At 44.3% G+C, this 16267-nt stretch overlaps 1 protein-coding gene across 4 annotated transcripts in view; it reads right to left on the bottom strand.

Moving 5' to 3' along the window:
* Nucleotides 1-16267, bottom strand: part of LOC112258223 (unconventional myosin-IXAa-like) — a 322882-nt gene that overhangs the window by 58914 nt on the left and 247701 nt on the right. For all 4 annotated transcript variants that reach the window (XM_042325783.1, XM_042325696.1, XM_042325721.1 and 1 more), the window contains exons 11-18: nt 13022-13143; nt 10278-10419; nt 7685-7880; nt 6984-7100; nt 2837-2912; nt 2588-2725; nt 1617-1656; nt 1227-1349 (exon numbers count right to left, since the gene is read on the bottom strand). In XM_042325783.1, the coding sequence (XP_042181717.1) occupies nt 1227-1349; nt 1617-1656; nt 2588-2725; nt 2837-2912; nt 6984-7100; nt 7685-7880; nt 10278-10419; nt 13022-13143 (954 nt within the window). The remainder of the gene's footprint in view (nt 1-1226; nt 1350-1616; nt 1657-2587; nt 2726-2836; nt 2913-6983; nt 7101-7684; nt 7881-10277; nt 10420-13021; nt 13144-16267) is intronic.

The raw sequence follows: 16267 nt of genomic DNA, 5'->3' as shown, positions 1-16267 counted from the left end.
AAACAATACTAATAACAACAATAATAATAATAAAACAATACTAATAACAGCAATAATAATAATAAAACAATACTAATAACAACAACAATAATAATATAAAAACAATACAGCAAATAATAATACTAATAAATAATAATAATAAAACAATACTAATAACAACAATAATAATAATAAAACAATACTAATAACAACAATAATAATAATAAAACAATACTAATAACAACAATAACAATAATAATAATAATAATAAAACAATACTAATAACAACAATAATAATAATAAAACACTGATAACAACAATAATAATAGTGATAATATCAATAATAATAAAACAATACCAATAACAATAACTACAATAATAATGATAGTAATAATATAATAATAACAACAAAAATAATAATAGCAACAACAATAATAGTAATAATATAATAATAATACAATGCTAACAACAACAATAATACTAGTAATAATATAATAATAATAACAAAAATAAAACAATAATGCTAATAACACCAACAATAATACTAGTAATAATATAATAATAATAATAAAACAATACAAACAACAACAGCAATAATACTAGTAATAATATAACAATAATAATAATAACAATAATACACCAATAATACTAATAATAACAACAATAATACTAGTAATAATATAATAATAATAACAACTTACAATACAGTCATGCGTACATACAATTTAACGCACGGGTGGTCCCGGGAATCGAACCCAGTATCCCGGTGTTGCAAGTGCCATGCTCTACCTAGCTTCCCATCATATTACCATCTCATAATACGTTGAATTAACCAAGTAGTATAAAAGCACATGTTGTTTATTATAGTAGACTCATGTTCCATTCTAAATCAACCTCTTGACCTTTTGATCTGAGATCATCACTATGACATATTTTTATTTATATAATTCTTAAGATCTTCACAAAGTGCCTCGAGATACGTAGGAGCTGAGTGTTGGAACTGGGCGCTGATGCTGGGTGTTGGTTTGAGGGCTGTGTAGAGATGAAGGACGCAGAGCCACTGAGTGTTGGAACTGGGCGCTGATGCTGGGTGTTGGTTTGAGGGCTGTGCAGAGATGAGGACGCAGAGACACTAAAGGGTGAGAGAGGAGTCTAACCTGGAACTGGGCGCTGATGCTGGGTGTTGGTTTGAGGGCTGTGCAGAGATGAGGACGCAGAGACACTAAAGGGTGAGAGAGGAGTCTAACCTGGAACTGGGCGCTGATGCTGGGTGTTTTCTTCTTCTTGTGCAGGAGGAGGAGGGACTTAGTGATGCGGTCGTGGAGGGTCACGCTGCTCAGGTACCTCAGAGACTTCACGTCCAACAGGTGCTGCTCAGATACAGGAAGCGCCATAAGAACACGGTCAGACAGTGTAGTATTCCAAAGAATACACAGAACTATTCCTCTTGTGAACTGTTACTGTCCATCTGTGCTCGTCTCCATAAAGCTTTGTAAATTCACTGTAGTGCTGTAATCCATTACATCACTATTGAGATTTCCTCCTAGAATTAGATCGTATGTCACATTGAAACCATAGAGAAAATATCACTTGTACTTTCAAGGTGTAAAATGGCCACGACTTTGTCAGGACCTTACCTTCGGTAAGCTGGGCTTGGACTTGTAGTTTTTGTTCCGCCTTTGGGAGAGAGATTGGTTGTCAGATAAACTACAGAATGAACGTACTGTATATGAACACACATTGACCACTGCCTGTCCATGGTTTCTGACTGTGGCTTGAGCGTTCATGGTGATGGTCACACTTGGTCAGACTGGAACTGCTGTACACACCATTCACCTAGATGTATGTGTGTTCCTAATGTTTTGTCCACTCCGTGTAGATGTAATTATATTCCAGACTCTGTTCCTAATGTTTTGTCCACTCAGTGTAGATGTAATTATATTCCAGACTCTGTTCCTAATGTTTTGTCCACTCAGTGTAGATGTAATTATATTCCAGACTCTGTTCCTAATGTTTTGTCCACTCAGTGTAGATGTAATTATATTCCAGACTCTGTTCCTAATGTTTTGTCCACTCAGTGTAGATGTAATTATATTCCGGACTCTGTTCCTAATGTTTTGTCCACTCAGTGTAGATGTAATTATATTCTGGACTCTGTTCCTAATGTTTTGTCCACTCAGTGTAGATGTAATTATATTCTGGACTCTGTTCCTAATGTTTTGTCCACTCAGTGTAGATGTAATTATATTCCAGACTCTGTTCCTAATGTTTTGTCCACTCAGTGTAGATGTAATTATATTCCAGACTCTGTTCCTAATGTTTTGTCCAACTTGGTGTAGATGTAATTATATTCCAGACTCTGTTCCTAATGTTTTGTCCAACTTGGTGTAGACGTATTCATACTCTGACTCTGGGTCCCAGACTTATTTCTGTCTTAATGTCTTTGTTCTTTTTAACTTTTAGATTGCGTGTTATTGTTATTGTGGTACGAGATATTGCTGCATTTTTGGAGCTGGAAACATCAGCATTTCCCTGCACCAGTGATAACGTCTGCAAAAACTGTGTACACGACCGATACACTTTGATTTGACTTTGTAGTCATACTCACATGAGGATGCTCTGTGCCCTCTCCAGCAGCTTGCTGCCAGTAGAGTTGAAGAAGATGCCGTCATCAAACTCTGTGCCAGAGGAGGACAGACCACCCTGTCTGGAGCGATGCCCGTTACAGCCCACGCCATAACCATCCCTAGAGGAGAGATAAAAGTGACAGAAAGAGAGGGGAGGAGAGGGAGAGAAAGAGTGAAAAAGAAGAAGAGAGAAGGAGCAATAGGGGTCCATAAAACAGTGTGATAGGTACCTGGTGGGCTTGTCCTTCAGTGTGTTGCTGCCCTGGAGGTCTGACAAGGGCGTCCGGGGATTCTTTCGAGTGATATCTGTACAAGACAGAGATGGAAGGGAGGACAGACAGAGAGTTGAGGAGAGAGAGACATGAGGAGACAAAGAGACATGAGGAGACAAAGAGACATGAGGAGAGAGAGAGAGACATGAGGAGACAGGGACATGAGGAGAGAGAGAGAGACATGAGGAGAGAGAGGGTTGAGGAGACAAAGAGACATGAGGAGACAGGGACATGAGGAGAGAGAGAGAGACATGAGGAGAGAGAGAGAGACATGAGGAGACAGAGACATGAGGAGAGAGAGAGAGACATGAGGAGAGAGAGAGTTGAGGAGAGAGAGACATGAGGAGACAGAGACATGAGGAGAGAGAGAGAGACATGAGGAGAGAGAGGGTTGAGGAGAGAGAGAGAGACATGAGGAGACAGAGACATGAGAAGAGAGAGAGACATGAGGAGAGAGAGAGTTGAGGAGACAAAGAGACATGAGGAGACAGAGACATGAGGAGAGAGAGAGACATGAGGAGACAGAGACATGAGGATAGAGAGAGAGACATGAGGAGACAGAGACATGAGGAGAGAGAGAGACATGAGGAGAGAGAGAGTTGAGGAGACAAAGAGACATGAGGAGACAGGGACATGAGGAGAGAGAGAGAGACATGAGGAGACAGAGACATGAGGAGAGAGAGAGAGAGACATGAGGAGACAGAGACATGAGGAGAGAGAGAGAGACATGAGGAGAGAGAGAGCGTTGAGGAGACAGAGAGACATGAGGAGACAGGGACATGAGGAGACAGGGACATGAGGCGAGAGAGAGACATGAGGAGACAGAGACATGAGGAGAGAGAGAGAGACATGAGGAGAGAGAGCGTTGAGGAGACAGAGAGACATGAGGCGAGAGAGAGAGTTGAGGAGAGAGAGACGAGAGAGAGAGTTGAGGAGAGAGATAGACATGAGGAGACAGGGACATGAGGAGAGAGAGAGAGAGACATGAGGAGAGAGAGAGAGTTGAGGAGAGAGAGACACATGAGGAGACAGGGACATGAGGAGAGAGAGAGAGACATGAGGAGAGAGAGAGAGTTGAGGAGAGAGAGACATGAGGAGACAGGGACATGAGGAGAGAGAGAGACATGAGGAGAGAGAGACATGAGGAGAGAGAGACATGAGGAGACAGGGACATGAGGAGAGAGAGACATGAGGAGACAGGGACATGAGGAGAGAGAGAGACATGAGGAGAGAGAGAGACATGAGAGAGAGAGAGACATGAGAAGAGAGAGAGTTGATGAGGAGAGACATGAGAGAGATGAGGAGAGAGAGACATGAGGAGAGAGAGAGTTGAGGAGACAGGGACATGAGGAGAGAGAGACATGAGGAGAGAGAGGGACATGAGGAGAGACATGAGAGACAGGAACATGAGGAGAGAGAGAGAGACATGAGGAGAGAGAGAGAGACATGAGGAGAGAGAGAGACATGAGGAGAGAGAGAGACATGAGGAGAGAGAGACATGAGGAGAGAGAGAGTTGAGGAGAGAGAGACATGAGGAGAGAGAGAGTTGAGGAGAGAGAGAGACATGAGGAGACAGGGACATGAGGAGAGAGAGAGACATGAGGAGAGAGAGCGTTGAGGAGAGAGAGAGACATGAGGAGACAGGGACATGAGGAGAGAGAGAGAGAGACATGAGGAGAGAGAGACATGAGGAGAGAGAGACATGAGGAGAGAGAGAGACATGAGGAGAGAGAGACATGAGGAGAGAGAGACATGAGGACATGAGAGAGAGTTGAGGAGAGAGAGAGACATGAGGAGACAGGGACATGAGGAGAGAGAGACATGAGGAGAGAGAGAGATGAGGAGAGAGAGACATGAGGAGAGAGAGAGTTGAGAGAGAGAGACATGAGGAGACAGGGACATGAGGAGAGAGAGAGACATGAGGAGAGAGAGAGTTGAGGAGAGAGAGACATGAGGAAAGAGAGAGAGAGTTGAGGAGAGAGAGAGAGACATGAGGAGACAGGGACATGAGGAGACAGGGACATGAGGAGAGAGAGAGTTGAGGAGAGAGAGACATGAGGAGACAGGGACATGAGGAGAGAGAGAGAGACATGAGAGAGAGAGAGACATGAGAAGAGAGAGAGTTGATGAGAGAGAGAGACATGAGAAGAGAGAGAGTTGAGAGAGACATGAGGAGAGAGAGAGTTGAGAGAGAGACATGAGGAGAGTGAGAGTTGAGGAGAGAGATAGTTTAGGAGAGAGAGAGAAACATGAGGAGAGAGAGAGAGATACAGAGAGAGACATGAGTAGACAGGAACATGAGGAGAGAGAGAGAGACATGAGGAGAGAGAGAGAGACATGAGGAGAGAGAGCGTTGAGGAGAGACAGGGACATGAGGAGACAGGGACATGAGGAGAGAGAGACATGAGGAGAGAGAGACATGAGAAGAGAGAGAGTTGAGAGAGAGAGACATGAGGAGAGAGAGAGTTGAGAGAGAGAGACATGAGGAGAGTGAGAGTTGAGAGAGAGAGACATGAGGAGAGAGAGTTGAGAGAGAGAGACATGAGGAGAGAGAGAGTTGAGAGAGAGAGACATGAGGAGAGAGAGAGTTGAGAGAGAGAGACATGAGGAGAGAGAGAGTTGAGAGAGAGAGACATGAGGAGAGAGAGAGTTGAGAGAGAGAGAGAGGAGAGAGAGAGTTGAGAGAGAGAGACATGAGGAGAGAGAGAGTTGAGAGAGAGAGACATGAGGAGAGAGAGAGAGTTGAGGAGAGAGAGAGACATGAGGAGAGAGAGAGAGAGTTGAGACATGAGGAGAGAGAGAGAGTGAGGAGACAGGGACATGAGGAGAGAGAGAGTTGAGGAGAGAGAGAGAGACATGAGAGAGAGAGACATGAGAAGAGAGAGAGTTGAGAGAGAGAGACATGAGGAAGAGAGAGAGAGAGTGAGGAGAGAGAGAGAGAGAGAGACATGAGGAGACAGGGACATGAGGAGACAGGGACATGAGGAGAGAGAGATACAGAGAGAGAGAGAGACATGAGGAGAGAGGGACATGAGGAGAGAAAGAGAGAGACATGAGAGAGAGAGAGACATGAGAGAGATGAGAAGAGACATGAGGAGAGAGTTGATGAGAGAGAGAGACATGAGAAGAGAGAGAGTTGAGAGAGAGAGACATGAGAAGAGAGAGAGTTGAGAGAGAGAGACATGAGGAGAGAGTTGAGAGAGAGAGAGGAGGAGAGAGAGAGTTGATGAGAGAGAGACATGAGGAGAGAGAGAGAGATGAATAGAGAGAGAGAGACATGAGAGAGAGAGACATGAGAGAGAGAGACATGAGGAGAGAGAGAGGAGATGAGGAGAGAGAGAGACATGAGGAGAGAGAGAGTTGATGAGAGAGAGAGACATGAGGAGAGAGAGAGTTGAGAGAGAGAGACATGAGGAGAGAGAGAGTTGAGAGAGAGAGACATGAGGAGAGAGAGAGAGAGTTGAGGAGAGAGAGATAGAGTTTAGGAGAGAGAGAGAGAAACATGAGGAGAGAGAGAGAGATACACATGCAACTCCATTATTGAATGGTGATATCAGATCAAGTAAGAACAAGATATTGGATCAAGTAAGTTCTCTCTGCTACCACATGGAAAGCGGTACTGGAGCGCCAACTCTAGGTCCAGAAGGCTTCTTAACAGCTTCTACCCCCAAGCCATAAGACTACTGAACAGATAATCAAATGGACACCCAGACTAATTGCATTGACCCCCCCCCACACACACACACACACACTTTGTTTATTATCTATCCATAGTCACTTTAGTCAGTCTCACTCAGATATCATATTCAAAACTGCAAACATTTCTCTCTACCTTATGGCAAAATGTGTACAATTCCAGGAAATTAGTTATAAAATTGGGTACGCAGACCCACGAGCAATTGTGGCGAGTTCAGATCCACCTTCATCAAAGTAGCCCGTCCCTGTGTTAAATGATCAAAAACGTCTGTAATATCACACAGTTGGGCCTTTTATCGAGTGAGAACAAGTTAATTCAGAACTAGCTAATTGTTTGCTTCCTTATTTGTAAGCCCAGGAAAAGAGAGCTGGGTAGCATAGAGCATTGTGGGACTTGGAGTCTTCTTACTGTATTTCTCATCTTTGCATCTCTGCAGGATCTCAAGGCTCCTCTGGTGCACAGGGTGGTGGAGGAAGCTGAAGCTGTCCACGCTCTTGACAACACACGGTACAGCAGCATCATTCACTGGGAGAGAGAGAGAGAGAGAGAGAGAGAGAGAGAGAGAGAGAGAGAGAAAGAGAGAGAGAAAGAGAGAGAGAAAGAGAGAGAGAAAGAGAGAGCGAGAGAGAGAGAAAGAGAAGGAGAGCAAGAGAGAGGAATAATTCATGTGTTAAGTTGGCGAAAAGTTTGACAATGTCATGCAACCGAAGGAGATGAAGGCTAATGTGGAAGCTCACCATGTAATAATAGGAGATGAAGCCTAATGTGGAAGCTCACCATGTAATAATAGGAGATGAAGCCTAATGTGGAAGCTCACCATGTAATAATAGGAGATGAAGCCTAGTGTGTATGTTCAAGAGTGTGTGTGTGTATTTCAGTGAGTTTATGTACATGTCTGTGTGTATAGATATTTTAGCTTTATTTTACCTTTATTTAACTAGGAACAGTGTGTTAACTGCCTGTTCAGGGGCAGAACGACAGATTTGTACCTTGTCAGCTCAGGGATTCGAACTTGCAACCTTTCGGTTACTAGTCCAACACTCTAACCACTAGGCTACCCTGCCACCCCATGTACTGTATATGGCTACACCAGCAGTCTATGGTCTCACCAGTCTTCTTGTCGGCGTGTCTCTTCCCAGCCTCCCTGAAGGCTACCATGGCTCTGAAATAGGTTCTGAGGACGGCCCAGCGGAACGTGGCCACCGGGTCGATGCCCATCAGGCCACAGATGAAGGCGTTCTTGCTGCTCTTCAACAGGGCCACGATGTCCGGACGCATGTGATCAGTGTTCTTCTCCCTGAAGTCCTGTAGGGGCAGAATATAGTGATGAGATCTATCCACTGGATCTACTATACAGTCCAGAAAGTCCGTCTCTGTTTCAGTCTGATGCTTAACATACAGTACATTCGGAAAGTATTCAGACCCCTTGACTTTTCCAATATTTTGTTATGCTACAGCCTTATTCTAAAATTGATTAAATTGTTATTTTTCCTCATCAATCTACACACAACACCCCATAACGACAGTACTTACTCAGTACGTTGTTGAAGCACCTTTGGCAGCAATTACAGCCTCAAGTCTTCTTGGGTATCACGCTATAAGCTTGTCACTCAAAGACTCAATCATGGACACTGACAGTTGTGGCTGCTTTGCGGGATGTATTGTTGTCTCTACCTTCTTGCCCTTTGTGCTGTTGTCTGTGCCCAATAATGTTTGTACCATGTTTTGTGTTGCTACTACATTGTGCTGATTCCATGTTGTGTTGCTACCATGTTGTTGTCATGTTGTTGTTGTCATGTTGTGCTGCTACCATGTTGTTGTCATGTTGTGCTGCTACCATGTTGTTGTCATGTTGTGCTGCTACCATGTTGTTGTCATGTGGTGTTGCTACCATGCTGTGTTGTCATGTGTTGCTGCCATCCTATGTTGTTGCCTTAGGTCTCTCTTTATTTAGTGTTGTGGTGTCTCGCTTGTCGTGATGTGTTTTGTCCTATATTTTTATTTTATTTTGTATTTTTCAGTGTATATTCAGTGTATATTACTCCAGTGCTATCCTCCCTACACTGGCTTCCTGTTAAGGCAAGGGCTGATTTCAAGGTTTTACTGCTACCCTACAAAGCATTACATGAGCTTGCTCCTACCTATCTTTCCGATTTGGTCCTGCCGTACATACCTACACGTACGCTACAGTCACAAGATGCAGGCCTCCTAATTGTCCCTAGAATTTCTAAGCAAACAGGTGGAGGCAGGGCTTTCACCTATAGAGCTCCATTTTTATGGAATGGTCTGCCTACCCATGTGAGAGACGCAGACTCGGTCTCAACCTTTAAGTCTTTACTGAAGACTCATCTCTTCAGCGGGTCATATGATTGAGTGTAGTCTGGCCCAGGAGTGGGAAGGTGAACGGAAAGGCTCTGGAGCAACGACCCACCCTTGCTGTCTCTGCCTGGCCGGTTCCCCTCTCTCCACTGGGATTATCTGCCTCTAACCCTATTACAGGGGCTGAGTCACTGGCTTACTGGTGCTCTTCCATGCTGTCCCTAGGAGGGGTGCGTCACTTGAGTGGGTTGAGTCACTGACGTGATCTTCCTGTTTCGGTTGGCGCCCCCCGTTGGGTTGTGCCATGGCGGAGATCTTTGTGGGCTATACTCTGCCTTGTCTCAGGATGGTAAGTTGGTAGTTGAAGATATCCCTCTAGTGGTGTGGGGGGTGTCCTCTGGCAAAGTGGGCGGGGTTATATCCTGCCTGTTTGGCCCTGTCCGGGGGTATCATCGGATGGGGCCACAGTGTCTCCTGACCCCTCCTGTTTCAGCCTCCAGTATTTATGCTGCAATAGTATATGTGTCGGGGGGCTAGGGTCAGTTTGTTATATCTGGAGTATTTCTTCTGTCTTATCCGGTGTACTGTGTGAATTTAAGTATGCTCTCTCTAATTCTCTCTCTTTCTTTCTTTCTCTCTCTCTCGGAGGACCTGAGCCCTAGGACCATGCCTCAGGACTACTCGGCATGATGACTCCTTGCTGTCCCCAGTCCACCTGGCCGTGCTGCTGCTCCAGTTTCAACTGTTCTGCCTGTGGCTATGGAACCCTGACCTGTTCACCAGACGTGCTACCTGTCCCAGACCTGCTGTTTTCAACTTTCTAGAGACAGCAGAAGAGCGGTAGAGATACTCTCAATGATCAGCTATGAAAAGCCAACTGACATTTACTCCTGAGGTGCTGACTTGCTGCACCCTCGACAACTACTGTGATTATTATTATTTGACCATGCTGGTCATTTATGAACATTTGAACATCTTGGCCATGTTCTGTTATAATCTCCACCCGGCACAGCCAGAAGAGGACTGGCCACCCCTCATAGTCTGATTCCTCTCTAGGTTTCTTCCTAGGTTTTGGCTTTTCTAGGGAGTTTTTCCTAGCCACCGTGCTTCTACACCTGCATTGCTTGCTGTTTGGGGTTTAATGCTGGGTTTCTGTACAGCACTTTGAGATATCAGCTGATGTAAGAAAGGCTAAATAAATTGATTTGATTTGACCATTAATGGACAAAACCTTGCCAGTAGTGTCCGTCAGTAATATCACAACTCTGACATAAGGCTATCATATAGGTTGACACACAGAGCTGTTGTGAACGAATGATTGGCGGATGGGTTGTGACTGACACTGAATCTACAGGGACATGTGGTCACGTCAGCAGTCCTTACCTTGATGCCGTACTTGACTTTGCCGGCGTAGTGGCAGATAATGAAGGCGGGCTCCATGACAGCGGGGAACTCGATGTAGCTGTTCCCCTCATGCTGCCGCTTGAACTTGTCCAGCAGGGTCTGGTTCGAGGCCTGGGGGAAACTAAAGGGACAGAGAAGAGGGTGGGGACTAGGGTTAGGACTGTAGGATGGGAGACTAGGGTATCTACTGGTTCCAAATGGTTCCAGATCACACCACTCACTAAAACAAGCTCCCTTAAAGCAACACCACTCACTATAACATGCTCCCTTAAAGTAACACAACTCACTAAAACAAGCTCCCTTAAAGTAACACCACACAACTCACTAAAACAAGCTCCCTTAAAGTAACACCACTCACTAAAACAAGCTCCCTTAAAGTAACACCACACCATTCACTAAAACATGCTCCCTTAAAGCAAAACCACGCCATTCACTAAAACATGCTCCCTTAAAGTAACACTACTCACTAAAACAAGCTCCCTTAAAGTAACACTACTCACTAAAACATGCTCCCTTAAAGTAACACCACACCATTCACTAAAACATGCTCCCTTAAAGTAACACAACTCACTAAAACAAGCTCAGTTAAAGTAACACAACTCACTAAAACAATCTCCCTTAAAGCAACACCACACCATTCACTAAAACATGCTCCCTTAAAGCAACACCACACTACACACTAAAACAAGCTCTGTTAAAGTAACACAAGTCACCAAAACATGCTCCCTTAAAGCAACTCCACTCACTAAAACAAGCTCCCTTAAAGTAACACAACTCACTAAAACAAGCTCAAAGTACCACTACTCACTAAAACGAGCTCCCTTAAAGCAACACCACACAACTCACTAAAACAAGCTCCCTTAAAGCAACACCACTCACTAAAACAAGCTCCCTTAAAGTAACACAACTCACTAAAACAAGCTCAAAGTACCACTACTCACTAAAACAAGCTCCCTTAAAGTAACACCACTCACTAAAACAAGCTCCCTTAAAGTAACACAACTCACTAAAACAAGCTCAAAGTACCACTACTCACTAAAACAAGCTCCCTTAAAGTAACACTACTCACTAAAACGAGCTCCCTTAAAGCAACACCACACCATTCACTAAAACATGCTCCCTTAAAGCAACACCACACTACACACTAAAACAAGCTCAGTTAAAGTAACACAAGTCACCAAAACATGCTCCCTTAAAGCAACTCCACTCACTAAAACAAGCTCCCTTAAAGTAACACAACTCACTAAAACAAGCTCAAAGTAACACTACTCACTAAAACAAGCTCCCTTAAAGTAACACAACTCACTAAAACATGCTCCCTTAAAGCAACACCACACCATTCACTAAAACATGCTCCCTTAAAGTAACACAACTCACTAAAACAAGCTCAAAGTAACACAACTCACTAAAACAAGCTCCCTTAAAGCAACACCACACCATTCACTAAAACATGCTCCCTTAAAGCAACACCACACTACACACTAAAACAAGCTCCCTTAAAGCAACACCACACCATTCACTAAAACATGCTCCCTTAAAGCAACACCACACTACACACTAAAACAAGCTCCCTTAAAGCAACATCACTCACTATAACAAGCTCCCTTAAAGCAACACCACTTACAAGCTCCCTTAAAGCAACACTACTCACTTAAACAAGCTCCCTTAAAGCAACACCACTCACTATAACATGCTCCCTTAAAGATGCCCTATGCAGAATTCGCTCCACCATTTCCTGGTTCTCCTTGGGGGTCAAAGAATTAGCCTCACTGTCCCGTTATAAATGGACTAACCGGTAGTAGGGCCCCTGGAAACAAATACTATCCTTGAGAGTATCTGAAAGAGGCTACAAGCTAACTATGAATGATGAAATCTTCAAGAGGGTTCTGTGGTGCTACATAATCATTAGCATTAAATTATTCTGTGCGATGGAATAAATCACGCAAGAGGGACTTTAAGAGGGAAAAATTATCCCTCTGACCTTGTGGCTCTGGGAAAGCGGTCCATACACTCTTCCATCCACTTGTTACTACATCCAGATGAGTGTTCAGGGCTAAGTGGCTAGCAGCCCTAAGTGGATAGGTTAGCTAGCTCACGCGGCTAATATGGTCATGGTGGTCCTGTGTTTTTGTATGCGAGGGTGGGTTTAATTTACGAGGGATTGAAATGGGATTGTGCAGTGGCCTATGTGAGAGGCTTTATATAGGGCGTGCGTGTGCCCCAGAAAGGCAAATATATGAGATAGCGTGTTTTTATGTGCTTAAGTTAGCCTGGCTAATGTTGTAATCAATCAAGTATTTCGCTACTAATGAAGAGTGTTGTTAGCCTATATTCCTCATCTTGTCTGTGCTCTGCTCATGTGGGATGATTCTAAGGTCATTGGCAATGAGTGTTGGTCCAGCAATGCAACCAACTTGGTTTTACATTGGCTTTGTTCTAAAGAAGTTTGACATATAACCAAAACATAGCCTACCACGTTCTTCTGAGCCCGGTCTAAATCTTCACCCCAAAACTATGTTCTATGGAACCTGAGGACATTTGAGAACGGGCCCTTTTTTTTTTTTTACTGCGGATGGATGTCATGGCTAAGAAAGTACACCTCTAAATGTGACATTGCAGGAAACCGCCCTGAGGTAGTGCTTTAGGAGCGTCAGCTAAATGACTCAAATGTAAATGTGGAGTAAAAAGGAAGGAGAAAGGCTCCGACATGACAGCTCACGTACTTGCATTCTTCGTCCAGCAGGTGGAGCAGCGCGGTGGGCTTCTTGCTGATGAGGTTGATGCAGCCTGTGTTGTCGATGTAGTCGATGTTGTGCCAGCTGATGCTCTCGGCCCTGTACTCCTCCTGTAAGGAGGAAACAACAGTGGTGGTGTGTCAGAAACAGTGCCGGAAGTAAAGGTTGTTCACAAGTCATCCAATACATCACATTTCCCCTTTGAGTATCAATAGAGTATATTTTATTCAATTTAAGTGAATGTCAGGTCAAAAGTTGACAGTCTGGTGAATGCATCAGAGAGATACCATGAACAGTAAATTCATCACACATGTTATGGGACACGCTGATAGCGTTAAGAAAGCATAAGGCGCATTGAAACATTCCAAAACTCAAATCACATCACTGACCAAAAACCAAAGACTCTGCAACAAAGGTCACCAGTGTGTCCACATGTCAACAGTTTCCTCACAAAGGTCACCAGTGTGTCCACGTGCCAACAGTTTCCTCACAAAGGTCACCAGTGTGTCCATGTGCAAACAGTTTCCTCACAAAGGTCACCAGTGTGTCCATGTGCCAACAGTTTCCTCACAAAGGATGTGAACAGGATCAATGGTGTTGGGGGATATATACAGGATCAGTAGTGTTGGGGGAAATAAACAGCATCAGTAGTGTTTGGGGATATAAACAGGATCAGTAGTGTTGGGGGATATAAACAGGATCAGTACAGGATCAGTAATGTTGGGAGATATAAACAGGATCAGTAGTGTTGGGGGATATACAGTGGCTTGCGAAAGTATTTACCCCCCATTTTTCCTATTTTGTTGCCTTACAACCTGGAATTAAAATAGATTTGGGGGGGGTTGTATCATTTGATTTACACATCATGCCTACCACTTTGAAGATGCAACATATTTCATTGTGAAACCAACAAGAAACAAGACAAAAAAATGGAAATAACTATTCACCCCCCAAAGTCAAAACTTTGTAGATCCACCTTTCGCAGCAATTACAGCTGCAAGTCTCTCGGTGTATGTTTCTATAAGCTTGGCACATCTAGCCACTAGGATTTTTGCCCATTCTTCAAGGCAAAACTGCTCCAGCTCCTTCAAATTGGATGGGTTCCGCTGGTGTACAGCAATCTTTAAGTCATACCACAGATTCAATTGGATTGAGGTCTGGGCTTTGACTAGGCCATTCCAAAACATTTAAATGTTTCCTCTTAAACCACTCAAGTGTTGCTTTAGCAGTATGCTTAGGGTCAAGCAAGCACCAGCTAGCCTTGAGCTATCCTCGAGCAAGGCCCAAATACCAGCTTATTCTAGGGCTACAGTACCTCCTTTGCCAATTGGCCTGGACCCTTATCCTACTCTTTCGATGTTCCTCTGGTGAAGTAGAGGTTAACCCAGGCCCTGTAGCCCCCAGATCCACTCCTATTCCCCAGGCGCTATCATTTGTTGAATTCTGTAACCGTAAAAGCCTTGGTTTCATGCATGTTAACATCAGAAGCCTACTCCCTAAATTTGTTTAATTCACTGCTTTAGCACACTCTGCCAACCCGGATGTCCTAGCAGTGTCTGAATCCTGGCTTAGGAAGGCCACCAAAAACTCTGACATTTCCATCCCCAGCTATAACATTTTCCGCCAAGATAGAACTACCAAAGGGGGTGGAGTTGCAATCTACTGCAGAGATAGCCTGCATAGTTCTGTCATACTATCCAGATCTGTGCCCAAACAGTTCGAACTTCTACTTTTAAAAATCCACCTTTCCAGAAATAAGTCTTTCACTGTTGCCGCTTGTTACAGACCTCCCTCTGCCCCCAGCTGTGCCCTGGACACCATATGTGAATGAATTGCTTCTCATTTATCTTCAGAGTTTGTACTGTTAGGTGACCTAAACTGGGATATGCTTAACACCCTGGGCGTCCTACAATCTAAGCTAGATGCCCTCAGTCTCACCCAAATTATCATGGAACCTACCAGGTACAACCCTAAATCTGTAAACACAGGCACCCTCATAGATATCATCCTGACCAACCTGCCCTCTAAATACACCTCTGCTGTCTTCAACCAGGATCTCAGCGATCACTGCCTCATTGCCTGCATCCGTAATGGGTCTGCGACCAAACGACCACCCCTCATGGCTGTCAAATGCTCCCTAAAACACTTCTGCGAGCAGGCCTTTCTAATCGATCTGGCCGGGGTATCCTGGAAGGATATTGACCTCATCCCGTCAGTAGAGGATGCCTGGTTGTTCTTTAAAAGTGCTTTTCTCACCAACTTAAATAAGCATGCTCCTTTCAAAAAATGTAGAACTAAGAACTGATACAGCCCATGGTTCACTCCAGACTTGACTGCCCTTGACCAGCACAAAAAAAATCCTGTGGTGTACTGCGTTAGCATCAAATAGCCCCCGCGATATGCAACTTTCCAGGGAAGTTAGGAACCGATATACACAGGCAGTTATGAAAGCAAAGGCTAACTTTTTCAAACAGAAATTTGCATCCTGTAGCACAAACTCCAAAAAGTTCTGGGACACTGTAAAGTCCATGGGGAATAAGAGCACCTCCTCCCAGCTGCCCACTGCACTGAGGCTAGGAAAACACTGTCAACACCGATAAATCTACAATAATCAAGAATTTCAATAAGCATTCTACTATGGCTGGCCATGCTTTCCACCTGGCTACCTCTACCCCGGTCAACAGCTCTGCACACCCCACAGCAACTTGCCCAAGCTTCCCCCATTTCTCCTTCACCCAAATCCAGACAGCTGATGTTCGAAAGAGTTGCAAAATCTGGACTCCTACAAATCAGCTGGGCTAGACCATCTGGACCCTCTCTTTCTAAAATTATCCGCCGCCATTATTGAAACCCTTATTACTAGCCTGTTCAACCTCTCTTTCGTATCGTCTGAGATCCTTAAAGACTGGAAAGCTGCGGCGGTCATCCCCCTCTTCAAAGGAGGTGACACTCTAGACCCAAACTGTTACAGACCTATATCCATCCTGCCTTGCCTTTCTAAAGTCTTTGAAAGCCAAGTTAATAAACAGATCACTGACCATCTAGAATCCCACCGTACCTTCTCCACTATGCAATCTGGTTTCCAATCTGGTCATGGGTGCAACTCAGCCACGCTCAAGGTCCGAAACAATATCATAACCGCCATCGATAAAAGACACTACTGAAGCATGACCTAGAAGCCCTGTGACTACTGAAGTATGACCCAGAAGACCTGTGACTACTGAAGTATGACCC

This window comes from Oncorhynchus tshawytscha, linkage group LG01 (assembly GCF_018296145.1).
Source record: "Oncorhynchus tshawytscha isolate Ot180627B linkage group LG01, Otsh_v2.0, whole genome shotgun sequence".
NCBI classification, from domain to species: Eukaryota; Metazoa; Chordata; class Actinopteri; order Salmoniformes; family Salmonidae; genus Oncorhynchus; species Oncorhynchus tshawytscha.
The sequence above is the reverse complement of the archived record's forward strand: the minus strand, read 5'-3'. Positions and strand labels throughout refer to the sequence as shown.